Raw genomic sequence first — 27,113 nt, 5'->3', positions numbered from 1 at the left:
TGCTGCATCAAGAACAGGCTGAGAAATGGCCTGTTTTTCACTACAACACTGAGGCAAATCCAACCTGTCCTTCTCCAAGGACTTGTTCATAGTGCAAGGACTACAGCAGAAGTAAATTACGCTTGGATTGAGAATTGCTCTCAGGTAAGAATTGACATTTTTCTTTTATTTTTAGCATGAATTTCTCACACATGTATATAGATATATTTGTAGAGTTCTAATTACCAAACTAATTGGATAAATTAGTCTCCTTAAAACCTTGTGCTAAATCTGTCATCTGGAACATCTACAATTTAAAAATAGGTGTTTGTTTTAATTCTTCCCGAAGAACAATGCATGCCTTATTTCCTTTGCCAATGAGCCTCTTTTGAATTACTAGAAAAGTTGACTGTTTATGAACTCTTTACAGTTTCTATGTCAAATATTTATTGAGATTCTTAGTTTTCTCAGATGTAATGCAGGGTCCAAAGTACTAATGACCTAGGATCAAAGTGAAAGAGATTTTAAATGATTAGAACTAAGCAATGAATCCATTCATATAATAATGGAAAAAATAGAGTCTTGAGGCAAAATATGAGTGGAAGCTGTATTTTACTCTCCCAAACACTTAGTACAGTGTTCTGCAGATAGTAAGCCGTCAAGAAATACCATTGATTGATTGGATGAGAATTCAAATCTCTCCTAGCAGCACACAATCGGGAGGATAAATGAGGGAGCTATATTTTCATAAAGAGTATAGAACAGAATCCAACCCTTAGTCTGGAATGAGCATTTAAAGACAGTTACATATCACTAGGGGAACAGTTAGGGATCTTAGATGGTACATTTCTAACAATTAGGATGGAAGATCTATAGGTAGATAGAATAGTGGGATGAAAAATAATTATAGGGGTATTTGTTTAAATGCTCACTATGTGCCACGTTTGTACTAAAAACTGGGGTAGAAACAAGAAAATCAGACCAAGCACAGCCCCGGTCACACAGGGGCTCGCAGTCTAAAAAGAAGGGACAACAGATATGAATTCCCATTTTACAGCTGGGGAAATTGAGGAAGTGAAGTGACTTGTTCAAGGTCACACAGCGGGTAAGGCAGAGCTGGGATTAGAACCCCTAGACTCTGACTCCCAGGCCTGTGGTTTTTCTCACTAAACCACACTAGATTTTAGGGGTAATTTAGCAATGACACTTCTTGTGGTCATGGAAGGAACTGTAAAAATATGCCGGGAAGTGTTTTAAATTCCCTTAATAGAGAAGATGAAAAAGTTTGACATGAAGAAGATTGCTGTAAAAAGCATTCTATGATTTTTATTCTGATGCAGAATAGCAAAGTCTTTCAAAATTAGTATTATTCTTGATTTCACAACTTCAACAGGGACCAGTGAAATGATGTATGTATAGAATTTGAAAATTTTCACACTGAGCAAACCTGCCAAAGAATGAATGATGCTAGAAGGAATTACCAATATTAACCACTAAACCTGTCCAAAATAGAACTCCTTATCTTTCCACTCAAACCCTTTCCTCCCCATGACTTTCCCATCACTGTAGACAATACCACTATCATCCCTATCTCACAAGCCTATAATCTTGTCTTTGTCCTCTACTCATGTCTTATTCAACCCTCATATTCAATCTGTCACCAAATCCTGTCAGTTCTACTAAAATTGCTAAAATCCATTCTTTCCTCTCCATCCAAACTGTTACCGTGCTGGTCCAAGCACTTATCCTGTCCCACCTTGGCTACTTCCTCTGCCTCCCTGCTGACCCCTCAGCCTCCAGTCTCTCCTCACTCCAGCCCTACTTCACTCTGCTGCATGGATCATTTTTCCAAAAGAAAGTTCTGTCCATGTCTTTCCAATCCTCAAGAACCTCCAGTAGTTGTCCATCCTTCTCTGCATCGAACAGAAACTCCTAACCATTGACTATAAAGAAATCACTCAGCTTGTCCCTGCCGACGTTTCACTTATCTCCTTACTACACCTCAGCCCACATACTCCACCCCTCTAGCTCTAACTTACTCACTGTGCCCTGCAATGCACACAGTAAGTGTTCAATAAATATGATTGAATGAATGAATCTCATCTATCTCACTGCCAACTCCTTTCCTATATTCTCCCTCTAGCTTCAAACTCCCTCCTCCTCCATAATGGCAAACCACCTCTCTCCCCATCTTCAAAGCCTAATTAAGGTCACATCTCCTCCAACATGGCATTCCCCGATTAAGCCCTCTTTTCCCCGGCTACCTCTCCCCTCTGGGGCATCAACACACTTGGATCTGTGACCTTTGGGCTTTTGATATTGGTCCCATCCTTAGCCCCACAGCACTTATGTACATATCTATAAATTATATATTATAAATTATCTGTGTGTTTGTCTCCCTCTTTAGACTGTAAGCTCACTGTAGACAGGGAACATGTCTCCCAACCCTGTTGTACTCTCCCAATTGTTGAGTACAGTGCTTTGCACATAATAAGCACTGGTCAAATACCACTGATGATTCATTCATTCAGTTGTATGATGATAATGATTCTGTAGTATATCATTGTCAAAGTACAGGCCACATTGCTCTAAAGCCAAGAAGCTTTGGGGCCAGGATATTTTAGGAACAAAAGCACATTTAATTTACAAATGTGGTTCAGCAACACCACTTCCCTGCCTTTACACATCAAGTTCACAGAGATGGAAGGAACTCTGTAGAGAGAAGAGAGGTGGGAGAAAGAAAACTGGATGAGAAATAAAGGAGGTTGGAGTGTGCAGATTGGAATGCCTTCCAAAATCGTGAGAAATAGCTTGGGAAGCGGTGATAAAACTTTGGCCGTGATAGCATTGGAATGGCTGACAATGAGAAGGGCTAATCAAGAGTAACTTGATGATGGTCTAGTGGAAAGAACACGGCTCTGGCAACAGAAGACCTGGTTTTCAGTTTCAGGCTCTAGAAATAAGGGATTTTCTTCTGGACTATAGAATCGGGTGGAAGTTTCTAAATGAAACTAAAACAGCTGCTTGTTGGCTAGGTGATACGGGACAACATCACCACTATACTGAGATCACCTCAGTCAAATCAATAGTATTTACTGGGAGCTTACTCTGTGTAGACCACTGTACTAAACACTCGGAACAGTACAATACATTTGTTAGAGTTAGATTGAGGTCCTCAGGGAGAGAGCAATGAGAAGCAGTGTTGCCTAGGGGATAGAGTACAGGCCTAGAAGTCAGAAGGCCCTGGGTTCTAATACTGACTCTGCCGTGTGTCTGCTGTGTGACCTTGGGCAAGTTACTTCACTTTTCTGGGCCTCAGTTACCTCATCTGTAAAATGGGGATTATTCATTCAATTGTATTTATTGAGCACTTACTGTGTGCAGAGCACTGTACTAAGCACTTGGATTGTACAGTTGGGCAACAGAGACATTCCCTGCCCAACAATGGGCTCACAGTCTAAAAGGGGGAGATGCACAGCAAAGCAAAACAGGTAGTCAGGCATCAAAACCATCAAAATAGATAAAAAGAATCATAGATATATACACATCATTAATAAAATAAATTTGTGTATATATAAATATACGCAAGTGCTGTGGGGAGGGAAAGGGGTTAGAGCAGAGGGAGGGAGTAGGGGCAATGGGGAGGAAAGAAGGAGCAGAGGGAAAGGGAGGGCTTCAGTCTGGGAAGGCCTCCTGGAGGAGGTGAGCTCTCAGTAGGGCTTTGAAGAGGGGAAGAGAGTTTGGCAGATGTGAGGAGGGAGGGCATTCCAGGTTAGTGGTAGGACGTGGGCCAGGGGTCAATGGCAGGACAGGTGTGAACAAGGCACAGTGAGGAGGTGAGCGGCAGAAGAGTGAAATGGGCAGGGTGGGCTGTGGAAGGAGAGAAGGGGGGTGAGGTAGGAGGAGGCACAGTGATGGAGAGCTTTGAAGCCAAGAGTGAGGAGCTTTTGTTTCAGGCGAAGGTCTATAGGCAACCACCGGAGGTTTTTGAGGAGGAGAGTGACATGCCCAGAGCATTTCTGTAGAAAGAGAATCTGGGCAGCAGAGTGAAGTATGGACTGAAGCAGAGAGAGACAGGAGGATGGGAGATCAGAGAGGAGGTGTGGGACAGGGACTGTCCTCAACCTGATTAACTTTTATCTACTTCATAATTTAGTACAGTGCCTGACAGTGCTTAAATACCATAAAAAAAAGGAAATTTTTTCCGTCTATTTTGATGTAAAAACAATGGAGAGAGGAAAAAAAAAAACCTATTTGTAAGCTACCAGAATTCTATTTAGGGCACAACCAGGAAACATTCTTATATCGCTAATGGAAAAGTATTTAAAGTCATAGAAAAATGTGATATAATGCATAATTTCTTTATACATATGTTCTAAATTTGTATGTTAAAATCTGGAGCTATTCATTATTTACGCATATACAAATTTTTGAACAGAAATACACATAATTCAACCTTCCACGTATCCTTTAACTTTGTATTTTCTTGGCTTAGTCAAAAATTATATTGTAATTAATCGCAATTTTTTCCAGTCAAACCCTGAATGTAACAGCTGAATATGTAGTAACACTATTTCTTTTTACTATTCTAAACACTTGGAACGGTGTTCTGCGCAAAGTAAGTGCTTAGTCAATACCATTGAGTGATTGATATGCTCTTTGTTATTAATTATCCAATTTAGCAACAGAGACAATCCCTCCCCAACACGGACTCACAGTCTAAACAGGGGAGACAGACAACAAAACAAAACAAGTAGTCTGGTGTCAATATCATCAAGATAAATAGAATCATGGATATATACACATCATTAACAAAATAAATACAGTAATAAATAATATATAATATAAACAAATATGTACAAATGTTGCGGGGAGGGGAAGGGGGAATGGGGAGGGGAGGAGAAGCAGAGGGAAAGGGAGGGCTTAGGCTGGGAAGGCCTCCTGGAGGAGGTGAGCTATCAGTAGAGATTTGAAGAGGGGAAGAGAGTTAGTTTGGCAGATGTGAGGAGGGAGGGCAATCCAGGACAACGGTAGGACGTGGGCCAGGGGTCAGCAGCAGGTCAGGCACAAACAAGGGACCGGAGAGGAGTGGAGTGTACAGGAGATAACGGGGGACAATGAGGAGGTGAGCGGCAGAGGAGCGGAACCTCTGGGGAAGGCTGTAGAAGGAGAGAAGGGAGGTAAGGTAGGGGTAAGGTGATGGAGAGCTTTGAAGCCAAGAGTGAGGAGTTTTTGTTTCATGCGAAGGTTGATAGGTAACCGCTGGAGGTTTTTGAGGAGGGGAGTGACATGCCCAGAGCCTTTCTGACGGAAGATGATCCAGGCAGTGGAATGAAGTATAGACTGGAGCGGGGAGAGACAGGAGGATGGGAGATCAGAGGGGAGGCTGACACAATAATCCAGTAGGGATATTATGAGAGCTTGTACCACCAAGGTAGCTGTTCGGATGAGGCATAGTTCATTTCATTTACATGGCATGTGTTTTTGTTTTTTTTAAGTATAACATTCATTGAGGATCTGTATGCATCTGACTGTCAGTATGGATGAATCACTCAGGTATGGTAGCAATCATTTTTTAAAATCACAAAAAACGTTTTCCCATTGGGTCTTATGTAAGTCTCTTTTCAATCTACTTGATTGAAAAAAAAGCATTTCATTGTGCAAAGAATTGAGATTGATTGAGAATAGCAGATCTACTATAATATGCAACATGTGGGCCTTTGGGGTAAATTCTGTATTAGATTATCCCAGTGAATATGTTGAGAAATTTTGATGGGCTGAGCTTCCCTGACATCCAGAGAAAGGTTCCCTTAATTACAAAGAGGACAACAATATATGGTTTAATTTATTACTCCACCATTCTCCAGTCTGTAAATATTTACTCAGCACTGCCAGTGAATTGGCCTCTTTTGTAAGTTTCTTTTTGCATCCCTCTTGTCCAATGAAACGTGGGACATTCAGTAGTCCGGTAGATAACATTTTGCTCTCTATTATTAGATTTGTTAAGCTTTTACTATGAGTCAAGCACTTTTGTAAGCCTGGGGGTAGATAGAAGTCCATTAGATCAGATACAGTCCCTTTCCTGCATGTGGCTCCCAGTGTAAATAGGACTTAGTTACTGCTTGGTGGGAAATCACGCTAGGTTTTTAGTTGTGAAAATCCCAGTTCTATCTAAATGGACCGTGAGTGCTTTTAATTTCTCATTAAAGTCATGCTACAAAATTCTTTTCTCTTTTTTAGGGATATAAGTCAGCTATTTAAAGCTGCAAGGATGAATGATTTTTTCACTATGCAAGCACTACTGCAAAAAGGAGATATTGATTCTTTTGTGAGAGGTAGTGTAAAGCCATCCTTTTATAAATCCCCTCTCAGAAGAACATTTAAATGCTTATTTCCTCTCTACTTGATGAAATCACTGCCCAACATAAAACCTCCACCGATTGAATGTTGCCTTTAATTTTGCTGGCCTTTTTTTGCAGAAATAATGTGAAAGGAAACACAGTTTTGAAGGTGACTGCTAACAAGATTTCTCCAATACCTGCTGTTAATTTCATTCTTATTCATAGGGGGATGTGGAGAAACTATTCTACATGCAGCCTTACTTAGTGGCAGTAAAGAAGTTGTTGAAGTTATTTTGGATGAGGTGCCCTCTTTGATTAATGAGCCAGTGACATCCAACACATATAGAGGTATAGTATCAAAATCCTTTAAAAGATGTTTAATTTTTCATATTTTAATACCATTTTAATATCTTACCCTACTTCCTCTCTCTTCTACGGCACTCCACAAGGTAAACTTGAATTTGTATCTTTTATTCACCCCACCCTCAGCCCCATGGCACCTTTGTTTGGACTGTGAGCCTGTTGGGCAGAGATTGTCTCTATCTGTTGCCGAATGGTACATTCCAAGCGCTTAGTATAGTGGTCTCCACATAGTAAGCGCTCAATAAATGCGATTGAATGAATGAGTGACTATCTGTAACTTATTTTAGTGTCTGTTTCCCCCTCTGGGCTGAAAGCTCCTTGTGGGCAGAGAACATGTCTGTCTTCCCACTCTGTTTTATTGTGCTCTCCCAAGCACTTAGTACACAGCTCTACACACAGTAAGTGCTCAATAAATATGATGGATTACTCATGAAATTCAGATTCCCTGTTTTGATTATTGCAGATAGAAGGGAAAGTGGAGTGTTTAAAATTAATAAACATGTAGATAAGTGGCAGAGCCTCCACCTTCTAGACTGTGAGCCCATTGTTGGGCAGGGATTGTCTCTATTTGTTGCTGAATTGTATTTTCCTAATGCTTAGTACAGAGCTCTGCACATTGTAAGTGCTCAATAAATATGATTGAATGAATGAATGTTAGTTTTAATCATGGTATTTAGTAAGTGCTTACTACTTGCTAAGCCCTGTGCTAAATGATGGGGAGTAGATAGAGCGTCATCAGATAGGACACAGTTCTTGCCCCACATAACTAATAATTATGGTATTTGTTAAATGCTTACTATGTGCCAGACACTCAGACCTGATGGTTGCTATCTTCCAAAATACTTCCAGTCCAGATTGAGCCTCCTGATTGGACCAATACTCCCTGTGGATTCTGAGGCCTTGTGGATTACAGGAGGAGCATTCAAAGGCTTAGAAGACCTAGCAGATACTAGTCTGGTTTGAATTCCAGAAGCTGAGGCAAAAGTCCAAGGATTGCCTCTCTGCCCCCTTCTTCACCTCCCCTCAGCTAAGCCCCCTTTCCCCCCTTTGCCTCTTCTCCTCCCCCTCTCCCTTCCCCTCCCCTCAGCACTGTGCTCATTTGTATATATTTTTATATTTTATATATATAATATATAATATTTATACTATATTATATCATTATATTTATATTTCATATTTTTATCCCTGCTCTGCCGCTTGTCAGCTGTGTGACTGTGGGCAAGTCACTTAACTTCTCTATGCCTCAGTTTCCTCATCTGTAAAATGCGGATTAATTGTGAGCCTCACATGGGACAACCTGATTACCTTGTATCTCCCCCAGCGCTTAGAACAGTGCTCTGCACATAGTAAGTGCTTAACCAATACCAACATTATTATTATTATTGTTATTACCCTATTTATCTTGTTAATGAGGTGTACATCCCCTTGATTCTATTTATTGCTATTAAGTTGTCTTGTTTCTGTCTGTCTCCCCCGATTTTACTGTAAGCCCGTCAGTGGGCAGGAATTGTCTCTATCTGTTGCCGAATTGTACATTCCAAGTGCTTAGTACATTGCTTTGCACATAGTAAGCGCTCAATAAATACTATTGAATGAATAGGATGCCAGAATGTCATGATGAGGGTTTCCTTAAGGAGTACCCAGAGTCCCATAGCAGGAAGGTCACAGAACCAGAATTAGAACCTGGCTCTCTTGGCTCCTAAATCCCATTCTCCTTCCCCTAGGCCCACAGTAGTGATTTTTATTACCGTCATATGACAGATTGCACACCAGCTGCGCTCAAGCAGATGTTACCAGTTATAAACAGATAACCCCGGTATCTGGCTAAATCCCCCAGGATAATTAAATTGCCACAGTATCTTGGCACCTCATCTATTGTCCGAGTGATTTAAACTATGTTTGTCATTATTCTAGTGTCAAGGGGATGGGGTCGGGGAAGAGGGAGGTTTGGACATTCCCCTACCCCTCCCCTTAAGACCTCTTGTGCTCTCTTTGGTGGTGACATACCCAGACCCCTCCTGGAGCCCACCTCCACCTCTTCTCTGACTCCTTCCAGGATGGCAGCCATGGAGAGCTGGGTTATACTTACAGTACTTGTTAAGCACTTTCTATGAGCCAAGTTCAGTTCTAAGTGTTCTCAGTTCTCACCTTGGCTTCACGGACTCCGTCCTTTCATGGTTCTCCTCTTATCTCTTTGGCCAGTCATTCTCGGTCTCCTTCGCAGGCTCTTCCTCCCCCTCCCATCCTCTAACTGTTGGAGTTCCTCACGGGTCAGTTCTTGGCCCTCTTCTGTTCTCCATTTACACTCACTCCCTTGGTGAACTCATCTGCTCTCACGGCTTCATCTATCATCTCTATGCAGATGACACACTGATCTACATCTCTGCTGCTGTCCTCTCCCCTTCCCTTCAGGCTTGTATCTCCTCCTGCCTCCAGGACGTCTCCACCTGGATGTCTGCCCGCCACCTAAAACTCAACATGACCAAAACTGAGCTCCTCATCTTCCCTCCCAAGCCCGGTCCTCTCCCTGACTTCCCTATCACCGTGGATGGTACGACCATCCTTCCCATCTCTCAGGCCCGCGACCTCGGTGTCATCTTTGACTCGGCTCTCTCGTTCACCCCACACATCCAATCTGTTACCAAGACCTGTCGGTCTCACCTTTATAATATCGCCAAGATCCGCCCTTTCCTCTCCACCCAAATGGCTACCTTACTGCTACGGGCTCTCGTGATATCCAGGCTAGACTACTGTGTCAGCCTTCTATCTGATCTCCCTTCCTCCTCTCTCTCCCTGCTCCAGTCTATTCTTCACTCCGCTGCCCGACTCATCTTCCTGCAGAAACGCTCTGGGCATGTCACTCCCCTCCTTAAAAACATCCAGTGGTTGCCTATCGACCTCCGCACGAAACAAAAACTTCTCACTTTAGGCTTCAAGGCTGTCCATCCCCTTGCCCCTTCCTACCTCTCCTCCATTCTCTCTTTCTACTGCCCACCCCGCACGCTCCGCTCCTCTGCCGCCCACCTCCTCACCGTCCCCCGTTCTCGCCTATCCCGCCAATGACCCCTGGGCCACGTCCTCCCGTGGTCCTGGAATGCCCTCCCTCTTCACCTCTGCCAAACTAATTCTCTTCCCCTCTTCAAAACCCTACTTAAAGCTCACCTCTTCCAAGAGGCCTTCCCAGACTGAGCTCCCCTTTTCCCTCTGCTCCTTCTACCCCCCCTTCACCTCTCCGCAGCTAAACCGTCTTCTCCCCGCTTTCCCTCTCCTCTCCTTTCCCCTCCCCTCAGCATTGTACTCGACTGCTCAACTGTATCTATCTTCATTACCCTATTGATTTTGTTAATGAGATGTACATCACCCTGACTCTATTTATTTGCTATTATTTTAATGAGATGTTCTTCCCCTCGATTCTATTTATTGCCATTGTTCTTGTCTGTCCATCTCCCCCGATTAGACTGTAACCCCGTCAAAGGGCAGAGGCTCTCTCTATCTGTTACCGATTTGTACATTCCAAGCTCTTAGAACAGTGCTCTGCACATAGTAAGTACTCAATAAATACTATTGAATGAAAGTGCTGGGGTAGATAGAAGGTTATCAATTTGTATACAGTCCCTGTCCCATATGAGGTTCACAGTCTAGGTGGGAGGGAGTAGGATTTACTCTCCATTTTACAGATGAGGAAATGGAGGCCCAGTGACTTCCCCGAGGTCACACAGCAGACAAAGGGTGGAGCTGGGATTAGAACCCAGTCCTCTAACTCCCAGACCTGTGCTCTTTACTCTAGACCACGTTACTTCACTATGGAGGGACAGGCTCAAGGTGGACACAATCCTTCCAGAGGAGCTGGGTTGAAGCACCCTAAGTTATCCTTCACTCTGTCTGGGCTGGTGGCAGGGAACTGGCTGCATTTTATGGAGGGAATTTTGAGATTTGCAGGGGTGACAGTGATGGCTTTCCATGCCTGGCCGGGAGGAAGCAAGTGTGGCGTGGAAATGTCGATGGGGTGGGGAAGTATACCGATTTTGTTTTTTCAGTCAATCAATAGTACTCATTGAGTGCTTACTGTGTGTTTTTCAGAAATGTTCTCTCTGTCTTCTTTCTCTCTGACTCTGTGTTCGATTATAATCCCACTTCTATCTGGGAATGGAGGAAGAGTTTAATAAATATTTAGTAAATGTAAAGTGTAAATGACTGGGCCCCCCAATCCGATTTAGATTACATCAAATGATTGGCAAATGTGCCCAACCCATCAGATCTCATTCGTGGGATCCAATCAGAGGATCTGGCTCATGAATGTACTGAAAATCAACCACCTCAAATAGGTCGGGTATGATCAAAGGCTGGGCCTACCATCAACCAGTCACCCATTACGTACCTGATATTCATCTGTATGCCTTGCTTTCAAGTCGACTCTTCTTACAGAATGGTTCTAATTCTGGTTCTGTGGCCTTCCCACTGTGTGACTTCGAGTAAATCATTCAATATTACTCTACTTCACTTTCCTTATCTGTAAAATATCCCTCTTCCTTGTATCTGATCTTGTAATAATAATAACAATAACAATAAATGTGGTATTTGTTAAGCACTTGCTATGTGCCAGGCACTGTATTATAAGGTACAAGATAATTGGGTCAGACACAGTCCCTGTCCCAGTAGTAATATTGAAACCAAAGATGTCTGAATGGGTGTTTACACATTTCAGGTGAAACTTCGATGCACATACCCGCCCTCACACAAGACCACAAGGATGTGAAAGAATTCCTCAGGTGTGGTGCTAATGTTACAGAGCTACAAGCTACGGAAACTTGGTTTATTCCTGGAAAAGAATCAAAGTGTTACTTTGGTAAGGACCTCAATACAATAATTTATTTCTGAACATGAAATGTGTACAATATAATTCCAGTACATTTCATAGTCTTCTTTCTGCCACTCTATTCTTTATTTGTTAAGACACAGTAGAAAATAAGAATGCGTATGAGTACATTTAAAGTTTCCCATTCAAAATGTTCCAAGAAGTTAATGTTTTTCAATTTTATTTATAAATTTTCACAGGAGAGTATCCATTATCTTTTGCAGCCTGTGTCGGGCATGAAGCAATTTTAAGACTTTTAATGGAGCACAATGCTCCTTTGGAAGCCCAGGACTCTTTAGGTGAGAGTGATGATAATTGTGTCATTGCTTTTTGGATTGAAAATATAAGAAATAGCTGTGGTCTTTTGTGGAATTTACTTTTTTTAAATGCTATAAAGCACATTAAAATGTAGTGTGGCTAATGCCACCTTCAGGGTGTTCAGCACGTTTGGCGTTCGAGCTGTCGCATTGTGGTAATAAAAATCACTATCGTGTAGCCTAGTGGAAAGAGGATGGGTTTAAGCCCAGTGACCCAGGTTCTAATTCTGGTTCTGTGGCCTTCCTGCTGTGTGACTTAGAGTAAATCACCCAGTCTTACTCTACTTCACTTTCCTTAAAATGGATATTAAATATCCCTCCTACTTGTGTCTGATCTGATCTTGTAATAATAATAATACTATCAATAATAATAGCTATGGTATTTGTTAAACACTTGCTATGCACCAGGCACTGTACTAAAAGATACAAGATAATTGGATCAGACACAGTCCCTGTCCCATCTAATCCCTGTTTTACAGATGAGGTAACTGAGGCACGAGAAGTAAAGAGACTTGCCCATGGTCACACAGCAGACAAATGGCAGAGCTGGAATTAAAACCCAGGTCCTCTGCCTCCCCAGCCTGTGTTCTTTCCACTAGGCCATGGAGCTACAGAGCACAATGCTTGGGGCATAGTAAATATTTAATAAAGACAATAATTATTAATAATTCCATAGTCCACACTGCTTCTCTTGATCGTTGTCAAGATTACTTTAAAGCCACCCAATTATTTTTCAGGGTCCTGTAAGGAAACTGAAGATAATTTCTCAAATATCTTTTACGCCGATAGAAAAGGGTGGTTTATAAACCAGTTTTGCAGAATTTTTGTTTTTCAGCCCCCGAAATTCAGCATTTATTTTCTGGCAGGAAATACCGTGCTCCATGTGCTGGTGTTGCAACCCAACAAAGAACTTGCTCATCATATGTACAACCTGATCGTGAACCTTGTTCCCGAAAAACACTGCTGGTTTGTCGAAAGCCTCCAAAATAGTGATGGTTTCACTCCACTGAAGCTTGCAGCTCATGAAGGAAATCTGGACGTTAGTGCTGTTATCGGTTCCATTACCCAGTAGTAGCAGTAGTAATAGCTATTTTTCGGAGCTGCCTTTTCGATTGTCACTGATGCCATTCTGGGACATTTTGGGAGATGGCTAACGGTACTCATTCAAAGAGAGTGTAAGAGGATAAGAAATGTCTTCCTGGGTCAGAGCAAGCACCACTTCAGCTCAATATTCTGTGATGTGATGGGCAACAGAGAATGCCCAGAAAAAGTTTGACAGTTTCCCTCCTCGACACCCACCCATCTCCACAGTTACTGATGATTTAACACTCCCAGGTTTTCCTCTGACTACCTAGCATAGAGCACTTATTCATTTCTTCCGGCATCCCCAAATTACCCCTGTAATAACCCATTTTGAACCTCATATCAATGAACCCTCCTTGAACTAAATGAAATTTCCAGGCTGACAACTTCGTACGGTAATGCATTTCCAATGTCTGCCACATTCCCGGAGGGACAAATCATTTCTTTTTGTTTGTCTTGAAGCTAGTCCATATTGACAAATCCCAATCCTTTCTATTTTTCAGAGAGTAAATGAGAGGAGAAAAATCACTTTTTATGACTACGCCTGAGCAACATTCTATAGTAGCATTAGTATTTATTAACTCATCATATTATCAGTGGAATTTTTGAGCACTTACTGTGTGCAGAGCAGTGGAACTAAGTGCTTGGAAGAGGACGATGCAAGTGTTGATAGATACGTTCCCTGCCTATGAGTTTATAGTCTAGAAGGTACCTACTACAGTCCACTGTAGTTTGTAATAATTCTATACTCTCATTTTGGAGGAACAGTAACTACTGTAAATTGCTGTTCGTAAGTGCCACTAATGGGGGCGGGTGGGGTGGGGGCGCCTGAACATTTGTTTCTTTGGAAACCGAACTTCTGGAGTTAATAGTTTAGGATAGTTGCATTTTGAAGTATGAAACAACGTAGCCTAATGGGAAATGCACAGGCTTGGGAATGGGGGATCTGGGTTCTAATCACAGCTCTGAATTTTAACTCCTATGTGACCTAGGGCAAGTCATTTCTCGGGACCTCAGTTTCCTGTAGAATGGGAATTTAATTCCTACCTCTTCCTACCCCATACACTGTGAACCCCATGAAGGTCAGAGGCTGTTCCAGACCTGTTTTCTTCTATTTGTCTCAGTGCTTAGTTCAGTATATAAGAAGAGTTTAATAAATAACACATTATTTGAATCATTAGAAAAATCTCAGGAATGTCATTAGATCTTGGCCTTTGCATGATCTTGGCCTTTGCTTATATAATTTTCTCATAGAACATTAACCTGGATTGTTGAGGGAAACCTTGATTCCCCCAAATACTTCTGATTCTAGCAGATATGGAAAATTTTACTTCTGATTTGTGAGTTCTACAAAGTTCCAAGAAGAGGAATGGCACATGTGCCATTCCCAATAGAATTGGACTCTAGTAAGACTGCCTCTTGGAAGCAAATTATAACAGCCTCGGCAGAGAGAAAAATTCTGATTGCAAATATATAGAGTAAACATTTTCACTTTCATCTCTACTTAACATTATAATTCCAAATCTTTCTTACCACCGAGAAATTAATCCCCCTCTCTCTGCTGCTGTCTTTGCCGTAACTGCTGACTATCTTGTCTTGGGCCGTCGAGTTGTCCCTGACCCACAGCCACGCCGTGGACCCATCTCTCCCAGAATGCCCCACCTCCATCTCCAGTCGTATTGGTAGGGGATCTATAGAGCATCCCCTTAATACTATCATATCTAACTCTACTATAAAATCAGTAGTATATTATCATTACTATTATTATTGTTATTATTTTAAACACTGTGTTAAACACCATTCTAAGCACTGGGATGGATACCAGTTAATCAGGTCAGAAAAATCCCTGTCATTCATTCATTCATTCAATAGTATTTATTGAGCGCTTACTATGTGCAGAGCACTGTACTAAGCGCTTGGGATGAACAAGTCGGCAACAGATAGAGACAGTCCCTGCCGTTTGACGGGCTTACAGTCTAATCGGGGGAGACGGATAGACAAGAACAATGGCACTAAACAGCGTCAAGGGGAAGAACATCTCGTAAAAACAATGGCAACTAAATAGAATCAAGGCGATGTACAATTCATTAACAAAATAAATAGGGTAACGAAAATATATACAGTTGAGCGGACGGGTACAGTGCTGTGGGGATGGGAAGGGAGAGGTGGAGGAGCAGAGGGAAAAGGGGAAAATGAGGCTTTAGCTGCGGAGAGGTGAAGGGGGGATGGCAGAGGGAGTAGAGGGGGAAGAGGAGCTCAGTCTGGGAAGGCCTCTTGGAGGAGGTGATTTTTAAGTAAGGTTTTGAAGAGGGAAAGAGAATCAGTTTGGCGGAGGTGAGGAGGGAGGGCGTTCCAGGACCGCGGGAGGACGTGACCCAGGGGTCGACGGCGGGATAGGCGAGACCGAGGGACGGCGAGGAGGTGGGCGGCAGAGGAGCGGAGCGTGCGGGGTGGGCGGTAGAAAGAGAGAAGGGAGGAGAGGTAGGAAGGGGCAAGGTGATGGAGAGCCTTGAAGCCTAGAGTGAGGAGTTTTTGTTTGGAGCGGAGGTCGATAGGCAACCACTGGAGTTGTTTAAGAAGGGGAGTGACATGCCCAGATCGTTTCTGCAGGAAGATGAGCCGGGCAGCGGAGTGAAGAATAGACCGGAGCGGGGCGAGAGAGGAGGAAGGGAGGTCAGAGAGAAGGCTGACACAGTAGTCTAGCCGGGATATAACGAGAGCCCGTAATAGTAAGGTAGCCGTTTGGGTGGAGAGGAAAGGTCGGATCTTGGCGATATTGTAGAGGTGAAACCGGCAGGTCTTGGTAACGGATAGGATGTGTGGGGTGAACGAGAGGGACGAGTCAAGGATGACACCGAGATTGCGGGCCTGCGGGACGGGAAGGATGGTCGTGCCATCCACGGTGATGGAGAAGTCTGGGAGCGGACCGGGCTTGGGAGGGAAGATGAGGAGCTCAGTCTTGCTCATGTTGAGTTTTAGGTGGCGGGCAGACATCCAGGTGGAGACGTCCCGGAGGCAGGAGGAGATGCGAGCCTGAAGGGAGGGGGAGAGGACAGGGGCGGAGATGTAGATCTGCGTGTCATCTGCGTAGAGATGGTAGTCAAAGCCGTGAGAGCGAATGAGTTCACCGAGGGAGTGAGTGTAAATGGAGAACAGAAGAGGGCCAAGACTGACCCTTGAGGAACTCCAACAGTTAAAGGATGGGAGGGGGAGGAGGCTCCAGCGTAGGAGACCGAGAATGATCGGCCAGAGAGGTAAGAGGAGAACCAGGAGAGGACAGAGTCCGTGAAGCCAAGGTGAGATAAGGTACGGAGGAGGAGGGGATGGTCGACAGTGTCAAAGGCAGCAGAGAGGTCAAGGAGGATCAGAATGGAGTAGGAGCCATTGGATTTGGCAAGAAGGAGGTCATGGGTGACCTTGGAGAGAGCAGTCTCGGTAGAGTGGAGGGGACGGAAGCCAGATCGGAGGGGGTCTAGGAGAGAATGGGAGTTAAGGAATTCTAGGCATCGATTGTAGACGACTCGTTCTAAGATTTTGGAAAGGAAGGGTAGTAGGGAGATAGGACGATAACTGGAGGGGGAAGTGGGGTCAAGAGCGGGTTTTTTTAGGATAGGGGAGACGTGGGCGTGTTTGAAGGCAGAGGGGAAGGAGCCCTTGGAGATTGAGTGGTTAAAAATAGAAGTTAAGGAAGGGAGGAGGGCAGGGGCGATGGTTTTAAGAAGGTGAGAGGGAATGGGGTCCGAGGCGCAGGTGGAGGGGGTGGCACTTGCGAGGAGGGAGGAGATCTCCTCTGAGGATACTGCAGGGAAGGATGGGAACCCACATGAGGCTTACAGCCCAAGTAGGAGGGAGAATGGTCATTAAACATTTGCTATCCTCTAGGATGGTAAGCTCGATGTGGGCAGGGAAATGTCTCTCAATGTATATTGTACTCTCCCAAGCACTTAGTACAGTGTTCTGCACATAGTAAATGCTCAGTGAATTGGATCGATTGATGTGGAAAGAGCCTGCGCTTCGGAGTCAGAGATCATGGGTTCAAATCCAGGTCTGCCACTTGTCAGCTGTGTGACTGTGGGCAAGTCACTTAACTTCTCTGTGCCTCAGTCCCTCATCTGTAAAATGGGGATTAACTGTGAGCCTCACGTGGGACAACCTGATTACCCTGTACCTATCCCAGTGCTTAGAGCAGTGCTCAGCACATAGTACATGCTTAACAAATACCCACATTATTATTATTATTGTTATTGATTATCCAACCATTCTTTGTTTTTTCTCTTTGTGTTCAACTACCACACAGAAACACACAAGCACACACACCACGTTTACAAGTATTCGGCTTGGATCATGCAGTACATGACAGTTCCAGAATTCATCCATTTAAGCATAAAATATTCTAAGCTTATTCCTGGAATTACTGTGGTAGGAGATTTCTCTTGCATCAATGCAGGAAAATTGATTCAGTCATAAGGCCACTGAGCAGCTATAAAAATTAACTTAAATCTACAGCACAGGATACAAGAAAAATTAAGCTGGGTCTAATTAAATAAAGCTTCATTATAAGAAATTATTTTAATAAAAATAGAACAAATGGTTAAGAAAACTTGTTGTGGCTTAATGCTTTATGGAACTATCAGAGGCCTCATAACTAGAGCACTACTAAATTTCTGAAAGAGAGATGAGGCAATTTTATTTTCAGTTTTATTTTGATTTTTGATTTTTCTTGTTCAAGATTAGCTTAGGTTTCATTATTTGAAAAATTTGGCATGATCCTTCGCTGGCTGCCTATGTTTTTATTTTTCAGGGAAAAAACTGTTTACAGCTAGTCAGTTTTTTAAAGGGGTTTACCAGCCTCAGAGTGTTCTTACCACTTGGGGAGGTTTTTTTTGTTGTTGTTGTTTAAATATTTAAGTGCTTAATATGTGCCAGTCAGTGTACTAAGCACTGGGATCTACAGGCTAATCAGATTGTCCTCAATCCATATCGCTCATGGGGCTCAGAGTTTTAATCCCCATTTTACAGATGAAGTATCTGAGGCACGGGGAAGTTAAGTGATTTGCCCAAGATCACACAGCAGATGAGTGACAGTGTTTTTTATTTCCAAAGAAATCTGGGTGTGGAGAAATGCTCGATTTATTAACATTATGACATAACCTATGTTTTTAAAGTAACTTGGATGCCCTGTTCTATCTAGATGTTCAGTTATCTTGTTCAAAGACAAAAAAATATATACTGGACAATGGGAACTATATCATACTGTACCTATGATCTAACGTGCATCGACAGCTGGGAAGACCAGAGTTCTGTACTAGATATTATCACTTCCAGTAAAAATCAGCAGGTAATTGTCATCAACACGGTGAATCTTTTAAGTCTGCTGTTAAGAACGGGGCTTATTCTTTCCACATGACTCGGAGGAGGTGGCCTTGGATGCATGCTGGGGTGCTTCTGTGCTTCAGTTACCTCATCTGTAAAATGGGGATTATCTGTGAGCCTCATGTGGGACAACCTGTTTACCCTGTATCTCCCCCAGTGCTTAGAACAGTGCTCTGCGCATAGTAAGCACTTAAATACCAACATTATTATTATTTTTATCGTGGGAGTGGGTGTTGCTGGCTGACGTTATTGGAAGGATTGGTATGGGGACTGCAGGACTGTGCTAGGTAATAATAGTAATAATTATTATGGTATTTGTTGAGCACTTACTGTGTGCCAGTCACTGTACTAAGCACTGGGGAGGATACAAGCAGATTGGTTGGACTCAGTCCCTGTCCCACATGGGACTCACAGTCTCAATCCCCATTTTACAGATGAGGGAACTGAGGCCCAGAGAAGTGAAGTGGCTTGCCCACAGTCACACAGCTGACGAGTGGCGGAGTGGGATTAGAACCCATGACCTCTGACTCCCAAGCCTGGGCTCTTTCCACTGATCCACACCTCTGGAGAGTTCGAGGGCCTGGATTCATCACTTGCATGCTGGGTGACTTTGGGCAAATCACTTCACTTCTCTGTGCCTCAGTTCCCTCATCTGCAGAATGAGGATTCAATGTCCATTCTCCCTCCTGCTGAGACTGTGAGCCCCATGTTGGACATGACTATCTTATATCTACCCCAACACTTAATACAGTGCTTGGCACATAGTAATTGCTTAACAAATGCCACACATACCTCAATAATTAGATTTTAAGCTCCTTGTGGGCAGGAATCGTGACACCAACTCTAGTGTATCATAGTTGGTCATTCGTATTTATTGAGCTGAGCATAGCACTTGGCTAAGCGCTGGGGAGAGTACCATATAGCAATATAACAGAAACATTCCCTGCCCTCAGTGATCTCAGAGTTTAGAGGTGCGCTTATTAATGAGGTATTTGTTAAGCGCTTACAATGTACCAAGCACTATCCCACCTCTGCCACTTGTCAGCGGTGTGACTTTGGGCAAGTCACTTGACTTCTCTGTGCCTCAGTTACCTTATCTGTAAAATGGGAATGAAGCCTGTGAGCCCCACGTGGGACAACCTGATTACCTTATATCTACCTTATATCTTATATCTTATACCTTATATCTTATAAGATACAAGATACTTGGCACACAGTAAGTGCTTAACAAATACCACCATTATTATTATTATTATTAGGCTTAGAGCTTAGGACAGAACTGTGCATACAGTAAATACTCAATAAATGCCACTGATGGAGTGATTGATCCAGTCCAGTTGATTCAGTCCAGCTTCTAAGGTGTTATCTTGCCATCTGTCAGGGTACTCAGGTCATCGCCTCTCTCCTCCCACCTCCCCTTCACCTTCTTCCTCCTTCCTCTAATCCTTTTTTTTTCTCCCTCCCACGACTCTTGCTGCCTCCATGAGACTGCTTAGAATGGGAACCAGGGGGTGCTTCCAGGGAGGACATGCCAGGCAGCATGGCTTAGAAGGATCTGGGAGTCCGAAGGACGTGGTTTCTAAGCCTGCTCTGCCACTCATCTGCTGTGTGGCCTCTGGGAAGTCGCTTCACTTCTCTGTGGCTCAGTTACCTCATCTGTAAAATGAGGATTGAGACTGTGAACCCGATGGGGGACGGGGACTATGCCCAACCCCATTTCTTTGTATCCACCCCTTGTCAGTGCTTAGTACAGTGCCTGACACGTAGAATGCTCTTACCAAATACCACAATTATTTTTATTACTATTAGGTTGGAGAGAGGTGAGGAGGGAGACCGGGCCAGCCCGTCCCTCTGACCTCATACTTTCAGAACCATAAGCCTTGGCTCCCACCAAGAGCTCTGAGAGAGGTTCTTGGAGAGGGAGGGAGGAAGTGGAGAGCTCTCCTGCTTTGCACACAGTAAGCACTCCATAACGCCAGTTGATTGATTGACTGATTGATAGGAGTCTCTTCCCGGCCTGAGGGCAGGGAGCATGCCTACCAACTCTACTCCCAAACCGGCACTCTACTCCCAAGCACTTAGTACAGTGATCAGTACACATAAGTACTCTGCAAAATTCCTTTGATCGAATGATATTCTGACCCCTGTCTGACAGGAAGAGGAGGAGGCTGAGGTGTGTGTGTGTGTGTCATCAGGTCTGTGTTGTCATCAGGTTATGCTAGGTGTCTGCCATTGGTGTGATGTCTTCGGTGTCGACGCTAAACATTTTTATTCATTTTATTTTCACAACCGCATGACCATACCCGACGTGAGGTCAGAATATGTGAACAAATAATTGAATGTCCAATTGAAAACACCCCCACGCATAATCTTGTCTTATGCCGCCGAGTCGTCTTCGGCCCCTAGCGACGCCATGGACACATTCATTCATTCAATTGTATTTATTGAGCACTTACTATGTGCAGAACACTGTACTAAGTGCTTGGAATGTACAGTTCAGCAACAGATAGAGACAATTCCTGTCCGATGACGGGCTCACAGTCTAAACGACTAACACATCTCTCCCTGAACACCCCGCCTCCGTCGGCAATCATTTTGGTAGTGTCTCCATAGAGTTTTCTCGGTAAAAGTCCGGAAGTGGTTTACCATCGCCTCCTTCCACACAGTAAACTTGAGTCTTCTCCCTCGACTCTCTCCCGTGCCGCTGCTGCCCAGCTCCGGTGAGTTTTGACTTGTAGCAGATTACCTTCCACTCACTAACCACTGCCCAAGTTAGGATTGGAATGGATTAGGCCTCTGCTTGACTCGCCCTCCTGTGGTTGAGACAGTAGAGTACTTAGAACTCTCTAGGTGTGACCCTGAGAGGGAACACGCATAATCACATATGCCTAAATTCTAAAGGTTGGTAGAAAGCATAATCAATTCTATTTTTTTGAGTGTTTACTGTGCAGACCACTGTTCTAAGTGCTTGGAAGAGCACCATAAAACAGAGTTGGTAGACACATTACCTGTCCGCAGTGACCTTACGGTAAAGCGGGGGAGAGAGAGAGTAATATGAATAAATAACATATATATTACAGATATGTACATAATAATAATAATAATGTTGGTATTTGTTAAGCGCTTACTATGTGCAGAGCACTGTTCTAAGCACTGGGGTAGATACAGGGTAATCAGGTTGTCCCACGTGAGGCTCACAGTTAATCCCCATTTGGCAGATGAGGTAACTGTGGCACAGAGAAGTTAAGTGACTTGCCCACAGTCACACAGGTGACAAGTGGCAGAGCTGGGATTCGAACCCATGACCTCTGACTCCCCAGCCCGGGCTCTTTCCACTGAGCCACACTGCTTCTCTGCTGTTGGGAATTGGATGCTTTCGATTAATGATCCTTCACTAAATGTTTACAGGTTCGGAAGCTTATTGATGCCACACCAATCAAGGAACTGTTAAATGAGAAATGGAAATGTTTTGGGTACAGACACTTTCTGGTTTGGCTCTGCAGTTATATCCTTTATATTGTGATATTTACCTTGAGCTGTTTATACCGACCCTTACAAATGATTCCCCCAGGAGAGGGAAATAACATCACTGCAATGACACACAAATCCCTGAAGGTAAGGAATGGGCCTAGAATAAAGCTTTCAGAGGAGAGACCTCATTCTAGTACTACGTCTCCTTAATGTACGAATTATAAAAGTCATATTAGTACCCTTCAGAGCACACTGCTGTGATTTAACAGTTGGTGTAGCTTTATTACTGTATTTCTAAATAGCAGTTTATTGCTTAACGTTTGACAATATGGCCAAAGCACAGGTATTAGATGGGAGTCAATACATATAGAGAATTTAATACAGATAGACAATTTAGTAAGCTATTTATTTACAAAGAAGGAAATAGGTTTTGAAAATCAGTTCCAAGTCACTCCTACAAACCGTGTTCCTTCCCTAACTGTTCCTACAGGCTGGAGAAAAGGGTGGGATAAGGTTTGGTTTTGTGTTTCATGAAGCCCTATTCTACTAAACAGCAGCGTGGCTCAGTGGAAAGAGCCCGGGCTTGGGAGTCAGAGGTCATGGGTTCGAATTCCGACTCCACCACTTGTCAGGTGTGGGACTGTGGGCAAGTCACTTAACTTCTCTGTGCCTCAGTTACTTTGTCTGTAAAATGGGGATTAACTGTGAGCCTCACGTGGGACAGCCTGATTACCCTGTATCTACCCCAGTGCTAAGAACAGTGCTCTGCACATAGTAACCGCTTAACAAATACCAACATTATTATCAAATACCACCACAGTATTAAGGAAATTCTAGTGCTGCACTTTTCCTGCCTCCTCAGCCCATCACATTACTTAGTTGATTAATTGAGCAATGGTATTTATTGAGTATTTATTGTGCTGGGTAGCAAGGGCCTGGGAGAGACAGTCCCTTCCCACAAGAAGCTTACAGACTAGATTGTAAACTCCTTGTAATCTCCCAAGCAAAGCAGCATAGTGGATAGAGCACAGGTCTGTGAGTCAGAAGGCTGTGGGTTCTAATCCCAGCTCTGCACTTGTCTGTTGTGTGACCTTGGCCAGTTTTCTTCACTGGGCCTCAAATACTGCATCTGTATACTGGGGGATGAGGCTGTTAGCCTGACATTGGACTGCAACCGTGTCCATCTCAATTTGCTTGCATCTACCCCAGTGCTTAGAACAGGGCCTGGCACATAGTAAGTGCTTAACAAATACCATCATCATTATTATTATTAAGTGCTTAATTTAGTGCCCTGTATACAGTATGCACTCAATAAATGCCATTAATTGGCTATCAATCAATCACACATCACATTAATTGAACTTAGCTCTTATTGAGCATTGCATAAAGTGCCAGAGAGAACATAAAAGAAGCATTCTCTGCCCCCAAAGAACTTTAATGGAGGTGAAGCCCAAAATAATTTACAAAAAATGGGTGAGACTGGAGGCAGGGAGATCAGCGAGAAGGTTGATGCAATAGTCAAGATGGACTATGTCAACTGGTTGGACCAGCGAGCTGGCGGTTTTGAGGGAGAGGAAGGGGCAGATTATCGAAATGTTGTGATAAAAGAATTGGGAGGACTTGGTAAATGACTGACGCTTGAAAGAGAAAAAGGAACCTTGTTGATCTCCTACTGTATTCGAGCCCACACACTTCACTACCCTAGCACCAATCTACTCACCGCACTTTGATCTCGTCTGCCTCACCACCGACCCTTGCCCGTGTCCTGCCTCTGGCCTGGAACTCCATCCCGACTTCATATTCATTTAGTCAGTCAGCCAGATCACCACTCCCCTCATCCTCTAAGCCCTCCTAAAACTACTAAAATCCTCCAAGAGGCCTTTACCGAACTAGCCCTTATTTTCCCTCCCCACCCTCTCCGCTGTGTTGGCTATGCATTCCGGTCTGTACCTTTTAAGCACTTGATACTCACCCCTCCCTCAGCCCCTTAGCATTTATGTACATATCCTTACACTCTGCATTTAGAGAAACAGTGTGGCTTAGTGGAAATAGCCCGGGCAGGGGAGTATGAAAGTCAGAGATCAGAGGTTCTAATCCCATCTCCTCCACTTGTCTGCTGGATGACCTTGAACAAGCCACTTGACTTCTCTGGGCCTCAGTTACCTCCTCTGTAAAATGAGGATTAAGACTGTGAGCCCCACGTGGGACGACCTGCTCACCTTGTATCTACCCTAGTGCTTAGAACAGTGCTTGACACATAGTAAGGGCTTAACAAACACCATCATTATTATCTGTAAGAATTATTTTAATGCCTGCCTCCTCCTCTAGACTATAACCTCCTTGTGGGCAGGGATCAGGCTTAGGGCAGTGCTATGCACATAGTAAGTGTTGAGTAAGTACTTTTACTTGCTCAACTGATTTTGGATGTGTTCCCTGCCCACAAGAACCTTACAGTGTGCAACTATAATCAGTAAGAATCACATAAGGAGCCTAGGCTGGGAGAATTTCAAGAAGTGGTATATTTATGGCACCGATACTATGCTGGTGTCCAAAATCACCCTGCTCTAGCGAGCACACACTCCTTTTCCGATGACACCTTCGGCCGTGTACCACGTTCAGCGGGCTCTTCTGGAATCATCTTAGAATAAGTTAGGAACACAAACCAAGTCTCTTTCCTCTCAATCTAAATAGTGAAACTGGTAGGTGCCTTTGATTTTAAGAATGAAAATCATCTTTTAGAAGGTATTTGTAATTGAACATTTTCCCCTTAAAGTGATAGACTAAAAATATGATATTGGTTTTATGCTTTAAGGAATCATACGTCACAAAGGATGATTTCTTAAGACTTGTGGGAGAGCTAATAACAATTCTTGGAGCAATTGGTATACTCATTAATGAGGTAAGTTTGTGGATTGATATTTTATACCTAACGATATTCCTTTTACAAACAAATCCACTTTAACACATATTAACCAAAGGTTTTACCTGTTGTACAAAATAGTGCTCAAGTATCCCAAAAAGTAGTGCAGCCTCCTTAAAGGATCAACTTGCTTCTGATGAGAAGATGTGACCCATGATATTATTTCAGTACAGTTTCTTCAACATTGAGATGAGAGCTGTCATAATATGGCTACAAGAATGTTATTTTATGAGTGTCCCTATTTGGACTTTTGTTCATTCGTATTTATTGAGCGCTTACTCTGTGCAGAACACTGTACTAAGACCTTGGAAAGTACAATTCAGCAACAGAGATAATCCCTGCCCACAACAGGCTCACAGTCTAGTCATACGCCTTGTCCTCTGGGTGCTTGTTAGATTAAAAGGTAAACTCCTTGGGGGGAGGGAGGAGTCTATCATGTGGCAAATTTTAGATGGTGGCTAGCACAGCTCTGGGTTCATTGAGCATATAGGGAGTATAATTAGGTGGCGATAGGATTCTTTCTCAGAAGAGTTCATTTCTCTGTCATTTGTATTATTTTAGTCATCTGTTGGGGGAAGGCTTGACTTAGAACACGACTTAGATCAAACACTTAATATAGTGTTCTGCACACAGTGAGCACTCAGTGAATATCACTGATTGATTGATTAGATAAGCCTCTTCAGTAGAACTGGGAATTTTTTTAATAAAAGGGTATGCATGTGTGATCTGACCTTCCCAATTAAAGGTCACTACTGAAAAAAAATTAATCATTTATTGAGCATTTACTTGATGCAGGGCACTGCTCTAAGCACTTGACTACTATACTGTACTAAAAATTCCCCAATCTATTTTCTGCTGCCAGTTATTTTAGATGTAGCCAATAGATACACACATGCATTTTTGTATTTGAGGCCTTTGGTTATCTTTATTGACTTTTTTGTTTCCCCTCATCATATCCAATATATTTTTTGAAAGTTCTTTTAGGGATAAACTTTGTTATAGTCTCACTTGACAAGCAACTGACAATTGTTTTTCCTCAGCTTCCGTATCTGTGCAGAATAGGACCTAGAAATTACATTGGCAATGCAGCAATAGGAGGACCTTTCTCCTTACTCATGTAAGCAATTTTTAGAAAATCTACTATGCGGGATGTTGATTGTCTTGAAACCCCAAATAGATGTTTTAATATCTGTTATAGGGAGGGAGAAATTATCAAAGGAAGTCATCAAAATTTTCTATTACTGTGGAATACTTACTGCTGTTTATATAGTATCTTTGAATATTGAAGAACATGCCATTTAATCAACATTGTGTTATTTTCTGTGTGGAAATTGATGATCTAGCTGCAATTACTCCATTTTGGGATTGCATTTGCTAACTTGCAAGACAGTGAAGTGTGGGTTAGTTTCTATTGATTCTTTCCATGAGGTTCTAAATAAAGAAGAGTAATAATTAGGAATGAGGAGTTTGATTTTTACCTTATCCTAGCTGGCCACTTTGCTTTTATGTCATTTATTCTATTACCTAAATTTTATTAAGGTACAAAGTATTATTTCTATATTTTTATATCTTCTCTCATGTTTTGAAAGCTCTGTGTATTCATCAGTTTATAGATTTCCTGGACATATGAGTCATCTAGAGGAATGATTGGGAGGTGGAGATGGGCTATTAGTAGTGGAGGGATGTAGTGGGAAAGGGTGAAAGAGAGGCACAAAAAAAAGCATAGGAATGTGGCTATAATATGAAATGAAGCACTAATGGTTTTTCCCTCTTTATGTGGCCTAAGAATCATTTCCCTGCCACACTTAATGGGGGACAGAAGCCTATTTCATTTCCGTTTACGTGACATTTTTACAAGATGGTCCTGAATTCCATTTGTATGCTCTGCCTATATGCAGAGGCTTGTAAACATGGCATTCAAAACTTTTCCATTTCATGTCTCAAGTTAAATGAAATATGTAACCTATACGGGGAATTCCGCTCAAAACTGGGGGTTGAACTGATTAATTGAAGCTACCTTTTCTTTTTACTGTATTGTAGTTAACTTCACTGTTTTGTGGAATTTCATTTTTCTATATCTCTGCTCAGGCGTGATATCCTCTGTGGAGATCATCGCTCCTTCCATTCTGGGAAATTGTTGCTTTTTAGCTGGATTTGAAGTTCAGTGGAAGGAATTTGTCAATGAATAAACCATAAGTTCTGTATGCAGCAAGTAGGTTTCGTCCAATGGATTGGCTTGTCAGAATACCATCTCAGCGTAGCCCAGTGTCTTGCAGTAAACAGTTCCTAACTCCTAATATATGTACTGTTGTGTGGGTGTCCTTCGTATCTGAAGGAGAACCGATGATAATGAAATTCACCAATGACTGCACGTGTGGCTGAAAAGACCAAAGTGGCTTTGACTGGGGATT

At 42.9% G+C, this 27,113-nt stretch overlaps 1 protein-coding gene across 4 annotated transcripts in view; it reads left to right on the top strand.

The window, feature by feature from the left end:
* Nucleotides 1–27,113, top strand: part of LOC100073791 (transient receptor potential cation channel subfamily V member 6-like) — a 41,857-nt gene continuing 14,744 nt past the window's right edge. For 2 of the 4 annotated variants that reach the window (XR_003762950.2, XM_029075909.2), the window contains exons 1-11: nt 1–144; nt 5,478–5,535; nt 6,220–6,314; nt 6,546–6,668; nt 11,389–11,529; nt 11,739–11,837; nt 12,722–12,894; nt 18,130–18,276; nt 21,720–21,926; nt 24,595–24,681; nt 25,743–25,819. Coding sequence is in view for 3 of the 4 variants with exons in the window: in XM_029075909.2 (XP_028931742.1) it covers nt 5,501–5,535; nt 6,220–6,314; nt 6,546–6,668; nt 11,389–11,529; nt 11,739–11,837; nt 12,722–12,894; nt 18,130–18,276; nt 21,720–21,926; nt 24,595–24,681; nt 25,743–25,819 (1,184 nt within the window). In the remaining variant the exon portion in view is untranslated. The remainder of the gene's footprint in view (nt 145–5,477; nt 5,536–6,219; nt 6,315–6,545; nt 6,669–11,388; nt 11,530–11,738; nt 11,838–12,721; nt 12,895–18,129; nt 18,277–21,719; nt 21,927–24,594; nt 24,682–25,742; nt 25,820–27,113) is intronic. The other 2 variants (XM_029075927.2, XM_029075941.2) reach the window with 2 other exon arrangements.

The sequence above is a fragment of the Ornithorhynchus anatinus genome, chromosome 1, assembly GCF_004115215.2.
Source record: "Ornithorhynchus anatinus isolate Pmale09 chromosome 1, mOrnAna1.pri.v4, whole genome shotgun sequence".
Taxonomy (NCBI): domain Eukaryota; kingdom Metazoa; phylum Chordata; class Mammalia; order Monotremata; family Ornithorhynchidae; genus Ornithorhynchus; species Ornithorhynchus anatinus.
Note: the sequence above shows the minus strand (reverse complement) of the source record. Positions and strands in the feature narration are given on the sequence as shown.